Source organism: Alosa sapidissima, chromosome 13 (assembly GCF_018492685.1).
Source record: "Alosa sapidissima isolate fAloSap1 chromosome 13, fAloSap1.pri, whole genome shotgun sequence".
Taxonomy (NCBI): domain Eukaryota; kingdom Metazoa; phylum Chordata; class Actinopteri; order Clupeiformes; family Clupeidae; genus Alosa; species Alosa sapidissima.
Window position 1 is genome coordinate 24,386,063 of NC_055969.1, and position 12,964 is coordinate 24,399,026.

At 44.2% G+C, this 12,964-nt stretch overlaps 1 protein-coding gene across 1 annotated transcript in view; it reads right to left on the reverse strand.

Moving 5' to 3' along the window:
- plppr1 (phospholipid phosphatase related 1) overlaps positions 1-11,784 on the reverse strand; it is a 43,924-nt gene extending 32,140 nt beyond the window's left edge. The window contains exons 1-2 of the mRNA XM_042059157.1: positions 11,449-11,784; positions 2,935-3,015 (exon numbers count right to left, since the gene is read on the reverse strand). Of these exons, the coding sequence (XP_041915091.1) occupies positions 2,935-2,994 (60 nt within the window). The 5' untranslated portion in view covers positions 2,995-3,015; positions 11,449-11,784. The remainder of the gene's footprint in view (positions 1-2,934; positions 3,016-11,448) is intronic.
- Between the last annotated feature and the right edge of the window lie 1,180 nt (positions 11,785-12,964).

Genomic DNA, 12,964 nt, shown 5'->3' on the forward strand with positions numbered 1-12,964 from the left:
CAGAGTCAGCGCTAAAGGCATTGTCTTTGAGAGAGAGGGGGGGGGGGGGGGATTATGTCTTCACTCATATACTGTATGTTGCAAAAGACCCAAGCACATGAAACAATGAACCAATTAAAAAAGAACATTTCTGCTTAAAGAAGTCTCTATATTTACACATTTCTATTCAATTAAAACATCTTACATTACAGCGAATTAAGGAGGAAGGAATATTTCTACATCAATAACAGCATTCTCTGGAAAATGCAACTATTAGCCTACTATTGCAATGGCAACTGTGTTATGTTCCAGTCGAGACTCTTGAGCACCTGTTTACCTTCAAACTTTACACCATAATGTTTACAGCTCCATGTGACTGTTAAGCGAACATACAATCCATATGGGCTCAAGCATGGGAAAAATGGGGGCACACACAATGACAAAGATGACCCATGATTCTTATCTCTGCCTCTGAGTTTGGCTGAGCAAAAGGATTCACCTCTTACGCAGAAGTGGGAGTTTTTAAACGTTTTTAAAGTCCTAATGTAGGACTACGTAAGGTCCGTCTGGCTACACTGAGCTACTTGAGCTTGGTTGGCTATACTTTTTCCTCAATATAATGTCAGCGGTGTGAATGTATTTCACCACTCTAACAAAATCTGTGGATATGCGTTCATTTGGGAATCTGTGCATCTCAAAATCCTCTCGTGAATGATCCGCCATTTAACCTTACCAGAGCGGAGCTCAGCCCTATCTAGAGTCGTCTTGTGCTGATGTGTTTGCACTTTACCGCGCTGGTCGGGGAAACAAATAAACAAACTCGTTAGTGGGATGAGTACATAAGTAGGCCTAGTTCTAAGTTGTGTTTTAGTATTATATTTGCTTTAAGTTAGCTTGGGTTTTGTATTATTACCTAGAAATATGCTAACCATTCCTGCTTCAGTTCCAGACAGGTCATCATAATAAGTTATTAAAACCTTCGGGGCTAACCCCTTTCATTTCTGCTGCAGCAGGTTGTGCGCAACAGAGTAGACGGACATAAGATACAGTCTGAGGAGTTGCAGCTTTATTCAGTTACCCGCAGTTGAAACTAAACCTAAGTTTCCCTCTCAAACTCTGATTTGGTCGCTATACTGTAGCTTATTCCCAGCTGAGCCGTTTATGAGTGTTTAATCCTAAATGAAAACGATTCATACTCTCTAGCCACTCACCCGCAATTCACTGACGTCAGGTTCACTTGAAGGAGCCACACATACTGTAGGGCTAGGCTACTGTTATGTTGACTGCTGTACTATTGAGGACTATTATGAGTTCTGTCCATCATGTTGTGGTAGGTAAAATTACTGCAATAAAATTATGCTTATTAAATGCTTTCCCCAAATCACTTTTCACAATTTTTTTTCAAGAGTAATATTATCGGTTATCGTATCGGTATCGGCCACAACAAACCAATAAATATCGGTTATCGTTATCGGCCCTAAAATTCCATATCGGTGCATCTCTAGTTTAGGAGTTTCAATTTGCACGGGAAGGAGAGGGAGGGAGTAGCAAGCTAGCTCTGTTTAGTTTGAACATCAACAGAAGTGACGTTGCCCAACATCGCTTAGAGCACCTTTAATATTCAAGTCTCACAATGGCTACTAAATATACAAGGTAACAGTACTTTACTTCCAACTCATTCAGTGGCTACAGTTAACACATTGTTGATTGTCACGTTGCCATTTACAATATTGTCATCAAGGTGGGACAGGAGTACGGCGGTAAACTTCATCCATTTCAAAGCTACCATCCTGTCTAATTGTGAGGAGGAAGCATATGAAACTATTTTCTGCTAGACAACATAATACTTAATCTACTTTATACTGAAATCCTATCCAAACGCCATGCCCTGACCAATAGAACTTCAATAAGACATTACCTATTCCTTTTGGCTAATTCATGACAGGAAAAATCTGGGCTGTCAAGTATATTTCCTGAGTTGAACAGACTGATGGTGTGCTGTCAATGCTTGTTATGCGCTACCTTCAGTGCTACAAGGGCTTACAAACAAACTGAGCACCTCACTGTACCACTGTTATTGATCTCCCGGTGACTCTGTTACATATATCTCATCATCATACAGTAGGCCTATAGTATATTTGGTTAAACTTTACTTGACAGTATCGACATAAGAGTGACATGACGTGTCATAAACGTGTCATAAACAAGTCATATACGTTTATGACATAACGCTTCTGTCATTAGGTGTCATTTGTTTTTGTTATAACAAATTAGGGTTAGGATTAGGGTTAGGTTTAGGGTTAGGGTTGGAGTTGGTTAGGTTTAGAGGTTAGGATTAGGGTTAGGGTTAAGGTTCATGTGTCATGACAGTGTCATCTGTTCATGACAGTGTCATGTCACTCTTATGTTGATACTGTCAAGTAAAGTGTTACCGTATATTTCTTAACAAATACGAAGCGGAGCAAAGACATTTCGTCCCCTTGGAATTATAGGGTTCTATCTACGTTCTGAGATATTGAGCTTCAAAGTCTTAGAATTCCATAGAGTTACAGTATACTGATAAGTGGAACAAACCTCTTCAGATATAATGTCCAAAAATGCACAAGAAACACATCACCTCATCTTCTTAAGGTGTCACAGAATAAGAATGTCAATAACTCAATTTTGACAAAAATGTCAGATAGAACCTTATAATTCTAAAGGGACGATTTCCATAGGTTGTTAGGGCTACTAGAGTTGAGGAAACGTGTGGCTACATCTGTAGATAAGCTGCACGCTCCAACTACCAGTTGTTGTTCACTTGTTGTTGTACGCTGTTTTATAAATTGAGATCAGGGCAACGTGCTTAGCACATGACTCAGAAACAGTCCAAACCACCTGCAAAAAACATTTGATGCAGACGGACACATCAGCACTTGCCGGGGGTGGGGGGGGGGGGTTGATGCAAGCGCTCACCTCGACGAAGATGAAGCAGGGGATGATCGTGTAGCTTCGCTGTGTGTTGTCCGACGCCATGACTCTGCTGGCTCTTTCAATCTGGGGACAGGGGAAACACACACACACACACACACACACACACACACACACACACACACACACATTAACATTCATTGTAAATTAACATTTCCATGCAGACACAGCACCCTGGCATTGACAAATACATCCCAAAATGCAAAGCGACAGGGTGGGAAGATGGGGGGGGGGGGCACAAGACAGAGGAGGAACATTGCGAAGGGCAAGAAATTGATGAGGATTAGCTGTGCAGTGGCCTGTGCAACACATTAGAATGAACAGGACACGTTAATAAGTCACATCAATCTAGAATTACAGAAGGAAGGAATGGCATTTCCCAAGGAGGTTGAGGCTTCCTCGCTTCCAGCCCCGGGAATGAGAATGGGGAAACAGGAATGAGAAAGAGGATGAGGATGAGGACATCTCGTTTGGGATTCTGGGCGTGTGCCAGAGCTGAGTGGGCACTGAAGGTTGAAATGATGACATTCTCAGGGCGGCAAGAGACAACAACATTGCATGTACTAGAGGAGACCTAACCGCACAAACAGAGAACAGGGAGGATCTTGAAGATGAAGAACAACAAAGATGCTCTAGAACATCTGGAGGGAAGAGGTGCAGCATGGAGGAACGAGCCCAGAAATCCTCCTATTCATCATGCCCTGTTCCCGACTTCAGTGATAATCCACTGAGCGGATGAGCGCTATCGTCTTTGCTGAAAAAACGTTTTGTTTGGAAGGCATCCGCAGCGACGGTGATTCATAAGTCAATTATCGCCTTAACACACAAAGTGACAAACGATCACTCTCCACTACACAGCATGTCCAGGTTAGTCTAGGCACCGGAGCAAATGCTCTGATAGCTCTCAAATTTACCACAACAAAGACTGACTGGGGCTGTTCAGAGGTCGTCTCTGGAGCACGCATCATGAGATCATGCAAGAACCGCATCATCACCACACCAATCAGCACGATCATCTCTCACGGTGACACCATACCTGACTCAGCATACTGATAGACACACACACACACACACACACACACTCATACATGTGAATGTAGCTCTAAGTAAAATGCATTCAAAAGAGAAGAGTCCACCACTGAACAGTCTATAAAATATTTGTCCAGAGAAGGCTACAGTTGTGTTTTAAGACAGGCACACTAAGGCACCCAGGCAAATCCGACACTGTTCAGTCCCTGACCTGCAAAAGTTCTGTGTCTGAAACATCTCTCTCTGGGCAGAGGGCAGACATTCATCCTGAAAAACAGCAGGCACTACACACGTGTGTGTGTGTGTGTGTGTGTGTGTGTGTGTGTGTGTGTGTGTGTTCAACTGCGGAAGCACCACATGTGCAACAGCAAGAAAACTACAGCACCAAACTCGTGGCTTCACTTCCCACAGATTACACAGAAAAATATTTCATTGACTTGGTATACGACTTGGTAAATGTCAATCCAGAGAAGCAGAGCTGTGCTGTGGTCACCATTTACAGCCTTCTTGGTGTTTTATGCCCCCCAACGCTGTCTTCAAGGCAGCGCTGCCTGAAAGGCACTAGGGTTAGGCATGGGTTAGGGTTAGGGTTGGGGTTAGGTTTAGGATTAGGTGCCTTTAAGTCAGCGGTGGCAGCGCTGCCTGGAAGACAACGTTGGGGGGCATAAAACACCATCGAGCCGTTTACGGTGCATTTCAACAACAGAATACAGATGGATTCCTTTAAAAGCTCATTCATAAAAACAAGAGCACACCCACGCACAGACTAGATAAGAAACATCTGAAGAGAGCCTTACATTTCACCGTGTGGCCGTTCGTTTGGCAGGGTTTACAGCTGCATATGTAGAAGTACTCTACTACGCACATGCAGGGAAGCCTCGGCTTCTGCTAAAACAACCCTCGGGTTCAGAGGAGCAGAGCGGCCTGGTTTAAATAAAGTGTCTGTTTAATTATGCCCGTGTCATTTGGATGAGTCTGTTTTTGTACGGATGTCACATTTCTGCCAGACATATTTTTCATCCCATTCCTCACAGGCTAGCAGCCTGACACCTCAGCTCTAAAGTTAGATGAAACGTCTCGTAACCAACTTAGCCCAACCTCTCACAACAAACAAACCCTTCTAAATACTTCCAAATGCCTCCATTAAAAGGTGCTGCTTAGATATCGCACATTAAGTAAACTATATTAGGCCTACAGTGTTGAGACTGTAACTATAACATTATGAACGTTCCATACTGACCAATGATAAGGAAAGTCACCCCTCATGCTGATGAATGTGATATCAGAAATCAAAAATCTCAAGGTGTGCATGCATCTCTTAGAGACAAGCCCAATCTGCTCAGTCTTTAAATACTGCTAGAGTCAGCAAGCAGAATGTGTGAGTCTGTATGCATATTTGAGTGCATGTGTGTGTCAGTGTGTGTGTGTTTGAAATGGTGTATCTTTTCTTGGCAGCCTGCACTGAAGAGCCTGTGTGTTGTTGGGAATGAAGCAAGGGACAGCTTGTCTGTGTATGTGTGTGTGTGTGTGTGTGCGCGCATGTTTGCTGCACAAAAACCCTGTGTGTTGACGGAGAGTGGGAGGGGGGAAGGGAGGGGAGCAAGAAAAAGCTTTGCTTGTGTGTGTTTGTGTGTGTGTGTGTGTGTGTGTGTGTGTGTCCGCATATGTGTGTGCATCTCTGTGCATGTGTGTGAGCATGTTTGGGGTGGTGGCCAAAGATCCCATGTGTTTGATGGGAGAGAGGAGTGAGGGAAAGCTTGTGTGTGTGTGTGTGTGTGTGTGTGTGTGTGTGTGTGTGTGCGTGCACCCGCATATGTGTGTGCATCTCTGTGCATGTGTGTGTGTGTGTGTGTGAGCATGTTTGGGGTGGTGTGCAAACATCATGTGTTGCTGGGAGAGAGAGGGGGACCAGCTCCACTCTCCTGCACCGCCTCGTCTCTCTCCAGGCTGTGTGCTGCGGAGCATCAGCACACAGCTCTGTGCTTCGGAACATGAGCTCTGTGCTGCGGAACATGAGCTCTGGCTTCCATCTCCACTCGCATCCAAACACTCCCCTGGGCACTGGCTGCCAGTCACTACTGCAGAGATATGAAGCATCAGGGGGAAGGACGAGAAACAACCCCCCCCCACCCCCACACACACACACACACACACACACACACACACACAGCCGCTGAGGTAACCCACAGACAAACACAGACACACACGCACACACACACAGGCAATACTGCTGAGGCAACACACACACACACAGAGACCCAGCTGGTGAGGTAACCCACACATACACCCCCCTCACACACACACACACACAGCCCACTGTGGGTTAACCCCATCTCTGTTAACCCACATCTCAGGGCTAAATGCTGAGCTCCAATGCTGTTGGAGCGTCAGTGGGTGTGAAAAGGTAGGGTGGGGTGACTTAATGTGTGTGTGTGTGTGTGGGGGGGGGGGTTCATGAGGGCAGGAGGTTATCTAAAATTAATCAAAGGAAAGCAATGGACTTCATTGCCTAAATATGGACACAGTGTGGGGTGTGTGCATGGTTCACATGTAATAAGAAATGAATCCATTCATTGGTAAGCATCAAGCAAAGCTAAATGTCTTATTGATTTTTTGTGTGTATATATATGTTTGTGTGTGTGTGTGTGTGTGTGTGTGTGTGTAGACTGCCTTGTTAAAGATGAACAAATTTTGACATTAACACAGTCTGAAATGGCAGACTCCACATCAGCTCAGTCAGTGGCGCGAGATGGTTTTCATACCTCACAACCCCAATAACCACATCATGAATCATCACCCATGACCCACTTAGAACATGCGGTTTCAGCCAGTTTCAGCTCAAAAAAAAAATAAATCAGCTTGACTGTGGAGAAGAAATACCAAAACGCCAAAAACGCAATTCTTCAGGATGCCAAACTCCGCCACAGAAACAGCCATAATGCCTCTTGACAGCCCTGATTGCTTTTGCCCTCGTCTTGGTTGCCAGACAGTGTGAAGAGAATGCAAATATGTATTGAGCTCTCTTAACAAGAGAGAAGAAGGGGAGAGACAGGAGGGGTAAGCACATATTTGACCCTCTTTACTGCCCTGTACCGAACAAGCATCACAAGTGTGTCAATGTGGGGTGGTTTGTGCATTCACACCACAGAGATGCGTTTGCCTGGCAGCGCTCGATCACCACTTGAATCCAAAGCAGTGCATGCAGGGATACCTCCGGCACATCAGCATCTCTCATCGCCACTGTCCAGTCTAAACAGAGCACTCCGAGACCATCTGCTGACCGGCGGTCATCGGAGGAGACTCTAGGCACAAGACTCCGGGGACAGACTGGACTCTACAGGGCCTTCCTTCCTTCCACAGTAAAACAAGCTTTTTTGTTGTTGTTGATGTTGTTGTTTTTGTTGGGGGAGGGTTGCAGAAGCTGTGGTGGAGAAGGAATGAGTAGAGGTGGCGATAAAGATTGCGGTGTTGTTTAAATTATATTATCCACAATAAGCCAACTTAAAGGTGCTCTAAGCGATGCCACACATTTTTTAGGCTAACACATTTGATGTCACTTACTGCAAACATCATTTTGTTTGTTTGCTATTGCGTTTCCTTGCCTTCCTACTATGTAAAGCAACCTTGGGTTTGAGAAAGGCGCTATATAAAATAAACGTATTATTATTATTATTATTATTAACCAACCGCTAGCTGTCTGGGTCCTGAACACTGTAAAAAAACACGATCTCTGTGGACAGCCCAGGCTCCAAAAACGGCAACAAAAACAACCTAGGCAAACCTAGCCCATAAAAACAAAACAAACTGTTCCAGCAAATCACAGACGAGATGCGCGTTTAGGAGAGTTTCAATTGCACGGGAGCAGCACGGGAGGGAGGGGGAGGAAGTAGCGAGCTAGCTCTCTGTTTTGTTTGAAAGTCAACAGAAGTGACGTTACCCAGCATCGCTTAGAGCACCTTTAAAAACATGGAAGAATAGTGGACATGTCCTATGTTATCAGCTGCCTGTATAGCCATTCACTCATTCGGCACTCATTCTAACTCCACGTTTCAGATTAAAATCTTCATCCACATCTTTTGTGTATCGTGTCAGTAAAATCAAACATACTGTTCAAATTGAGTATTTGCGCGTCATTCATAAAAGGGACCATGCTGTACCCGAAGTTTGCATGTTCCTTATGAACCCTTCTGCCGATTTGAATGCAGAACAAAACTATCAAAAATTCTATCAAACGATTTTCTTTTTGCTATTGATGAACAGTCTATCGCGAGACATATCACTAGCATTTTATCGCCCAGGCTAACTGGCTGCCTCTAGGAATTAAGGCTGTTCTCCAGAAGGAAGAGTGGAGTGGTAGCCTACCCCGGAGAAGGTATGTTGGGCTGCCCAGTCAGCAGCATCCATCACCAGACGTTTGGACCGTGTTACACTGGGCCATGTGCCCGTGTCGACCCTGCTCCATGCACTAACTCTCAGCACTGAATCAATATGAAAGGTCTTGCTGTATGTCTTCATGAGGAATGGGCTCTGGTCAGTCAACAACCACAGCAGGAGACAGATGACACCAAGGTCATGAGTTTGACACCCAAGGTGCGCGCACACACACACACACACACATACTGGTCATCAGGGGTGGGAATCACAGAGTAACTCGCAAATCGATACGGTCACGATATTTTGCCAACGACAATGATAATATCCCAATACAGTGATTCAGCAACAATACATGGCAAAAGATTAATCTGTGATGCATCACAATATCTGTGTAAATGATGATGGAATTACATGTGCACTGCATTTCATAAGTGAATTGAAAAAGGGGTAAAAAGTGCATAGGAGAGTTTTAGGTCAGTTCCTCTTAAAATTATAAACATAATTCAACAGTTTGTAGGGGGATTACTGGTTAGCGCCTCGGACCTGTAACCGGAGGGTTGCCGGTTCGAACCCCGACCAGTAGGCACAGCTGAAGTGCCCTTGAGCAAGGCACCGAACCCCTCACTGCTCCCCGAGCGCCGCTGTCATTGTAGGCAGCTCACTGCGCCGGGATTAGTGTGTGATTCACCCTCACTGTGTGTTCACTGTGTGCTGAGTGTGTTTCACTAATTCACGGATTGGGATAAATGCAGAGACCAAATTTCCCTCACAGGATCAAAAGAGTATATATACTTATACTTATACCTTATACTTATACTTACTTACTTAGATACTGTCATTCACTTGATAAACTCCCCGACGAGGACACATGAGTGGAGACTCTAGTAAGTCAAATTGGCTGAGGAGTCCTTTTAGACTATAAATTGTAGAACTTAATATTTCGGTACAAAAATCGATACTTGGTGTCAGTGTATCAATAACGTTATAAATAAAAGCACGCAAAAATAAGTTGTACAATACATTGCTGCATTGATATTTTGTTCAACACCTACTTGTCATACACACTAGTCACAGATGGCCATACACACTGGATACAATAAGCTAAAAAACAAAGAATCAACCAAGGACACAAGCATTAGCAAGACTCATTCCAGGTGTAGTGCATAGCATGCTTAACTGAGCAAGTCTCATTCCTCTGGTGATATTATGAACATCTGCTGTAACACCAGGAGATACAGGGTGCTATGCTCAAATGACAAATTCAGGAATAGAGGTGTCAAAAGAAGATGAAAAAAGGAATCCTGTAAAAAATGAGGTATGACAGGTGTTCAATGACCTCACAGAATAACACAACATGTGCGTCAGAAGGTTTCGGAACACGTGCGTCTGATGGGTTCTGTACACATGACTCTGGACATATGGGTGTGAATGCTGGGCACTTACAGAATAACACAACATATGCGTCGGAAGGTTTCTCAACACGTGTGTCTGAAGGCTTCTGAACAAATTCTTCTGAGCACATGCGTGTCAATAAAGGGCAAGTGGTGAGTAGCAAGTGAGTGAACAGCACTGGCCGATATCTCTCTCCAGAGTCAGGCTGGGACGCAGAGGGAGGGATGGACTTCAGCAAAGCAATTATGTTCTGGACGGCATTCAAGTGGCATTTAGACGCTGAATGACTTAATTGCTACCACATCGAGCACAATAATACAGTCACTGGACAGATATGGCTGTTGTAGTTCAATTAAGGCAAATTGGTATAAATCCAATCAAATCATCTGATATCTGGCATTTTGAAATATATCATTATGCACAACCTGGTAAGTCATGCTTCTGTAGTTTTAGAGGGAGTCTGTAGTTGTGCAGTTGCATGTTGTCAGTACCTAAAACATGCTCTAGACTACTACAGTACAGTACTTAATATACTGTAGTATACTACCCAATATTGGTCTAACAAACCTATAAATTAGCATGTCAGAGCTTAACAGTATAGAATCTCGCAAAATTATAAATATGCCAATCTAATGCCCTATGCCATCCTAATTCAATAGGAAAATTAAAATAACATATATTGAACACCAACTTCAACTCCACCCCTAATGATTAAAGTCATTAGGCCATTAAAGTCTCAATGCAAACAGCATGCATAGGGTGCTGTTTTCTGGAGAAGCATCATCTGTAGCATAATCACTATTCTACCCCAAACAAGTGTCACAAAGCTGAATCTCCGTTACCTCGGGACCATGATGGGGATCCGTCCACCATATTTTGGCAGACTGATTTCTCCCTGGCCCCCCAAGGCATTTTCCTGACTTGTGAAATACATCTCAGTAAAGTGGCAGACTGCAGCTCAGTGCAAAAACGTAAAATATACTCCCCTATGGCAGAGCATTCATTAATTAATGCATAAAATAAATCCAATACCAGAAAATAATCCAATAATGTCCAGTAGTGACTAAAGCTTTTATAAACTTTAAAAGCCAGCGTATCAAAAGTTAATCCTTTGGACTTTTGATGGAGGCAGGTGGACGATTGTTAGCAGAGTCCTTATGATCACGGAAATGACCGGAATATACACACATTAAAGGAGCACATTGTGGACGACTCCCTCTCTCTGTTGCGGCCAAAATGGAAATAATGTCAATGGAGCGATTATTTCCTCCTTAGCTCGAGGGCGACTGTGACTGTAAGGATCAGTACGGTGATCGACGAGGAGAGAATGTTGTCAAGAAATAAAAAAATCGCTTCTCTACCCACCCTTCAAGACAGGTGTCTTCCTGAGCTTGCTCGTGATCAAATCGTGATTTTTACATGATGATGACACTATATGCATCATACTGACCACTTATCTCATCTTCAACGCGTGTTGAAGCCCTTTTTTTGGAGACAGAAGGCGTCCCTGCCCATCAACACATCTTACTATGGATGGATATGGCGAAGGTGCGGAGATATAAGAGGTTTTACGAAATAAGATAACTTTTGGGTCTTTAAACACCACATTCGACATACCACGGGACGCAACAGACAATAGCTGGTTACAAACTCACGCACGCTTATTTCACCCATCTCACCCCCCGACCCCATCTCCAAACTCACCGTGCAATGAATGAATACTCCAGTGGAAACGTGAAGCCATCAAAGAAAAAGCGTGAGGCTGCTAGACGGGTGCGTGCGCGCTACTCCATATTCTCGTTTTTGTTCGTTTCTTCACCTTTTTGGTGGCACAGTGCTCGGTGCTAGATTTGAGATCAACGATTAGAGGCTATCGTGAATGCTAAAGGGGGGATGATACAGACGCGGAGAGTGGGAGGCGGGGCTTCCGTGCTCAGGCACACACAGAGGACTCACTCAACCGTGAAATGGGGGGGTTACAAACAACTACGGACGCCGCGTCAATGGTCTCCCCTAAACCAAGATGTCATCGCAGGGACCCTGGGCGACTGGTGGTCACCACCCAGAGCGACATCTGCACTGCCGTGTCTGCCCTTGAATTATTAGTGCACCGAGGGGAAAGCAGGAAGAGAACGCGCAAAGACGCACAGGTTTCATGCCCGAGTCACCAAGAATGGTAGGGCGTGCGAAATTGAAGGGAGGTTCCACTATAACCTCTCCGCTTGAAGTGATTTGTGAATAATTTGTCAAAGAAGGAGGCGACCCAGCACAACAGATCAAGCGTGTAATGTATGCATTGAGATGTGTCTGCAGACAAGGGGACAATGGCACTCAGGGAATTCGGACGTGTTGCGTACTGCTATTCAGCTCCCCTCAAAAGCCATTACTTTAGATATGAGGGCTAACCATTAAGCCTCTTGAAAAGGCCCTCTTCCTCAGATGTTTCGCATTTCTGCAGCCTTTACCAGCATACAGTATATCACATTGATTCCACACATTAGATAGATAGATAGATAGTGTATTGATCCCCAAGGGGAAATTCAAGGAATATTATACACCACTTATTGCCTTCTGTCTCACATAATGTCTTGCAGTCAGTGTTTTTATTTCCCTGTTCAAAATGGGATTATGCTGACAGTATATTTTTGCCTATTTAATCCTTTGCTATGTGTTCTTCATCAGTGTAGCCTTTTCCCATAGAATCAAGGGTTTTGAGGGAGACATGCTGCATCAACATTAATGCAGTAGCCTACTGCATCTGGGATGAACAGATGTGATTTATCCATAGATATCCAAAATAAAACATTATACATTTCCCTTAGTTCAGCAATGCATGTACACCACGGACCTTTATGTGAAGCAACCATCCAATCATTTATCATCCACAGCAGCAGGAGATGTTGCCTTCAGTGCTTCAGTACTGTAAGCAGGTTTGCACATGTCAAAGCATATTATAACAAATATAACAAAGCAATCATTTTAATCTACAGTAGGGGGGTTTGGGGCATACCAGAACAGTATCAGCATCAGGAACAGATGGCATATCAGTTATAGACTCAGGAAGACTAGGTACCACTGGATGAAATTGCAGGATGAAAATGACAGCTTGAGTTTGGGCTGGACCTATCCCTGGCCAGAAGTCAGTGACTGCTGTCAGAGCAGGACCGGAGCCCCCACCAAACACCTACCTGCCATGCGTGTGTTGAGAGACCCACAAACC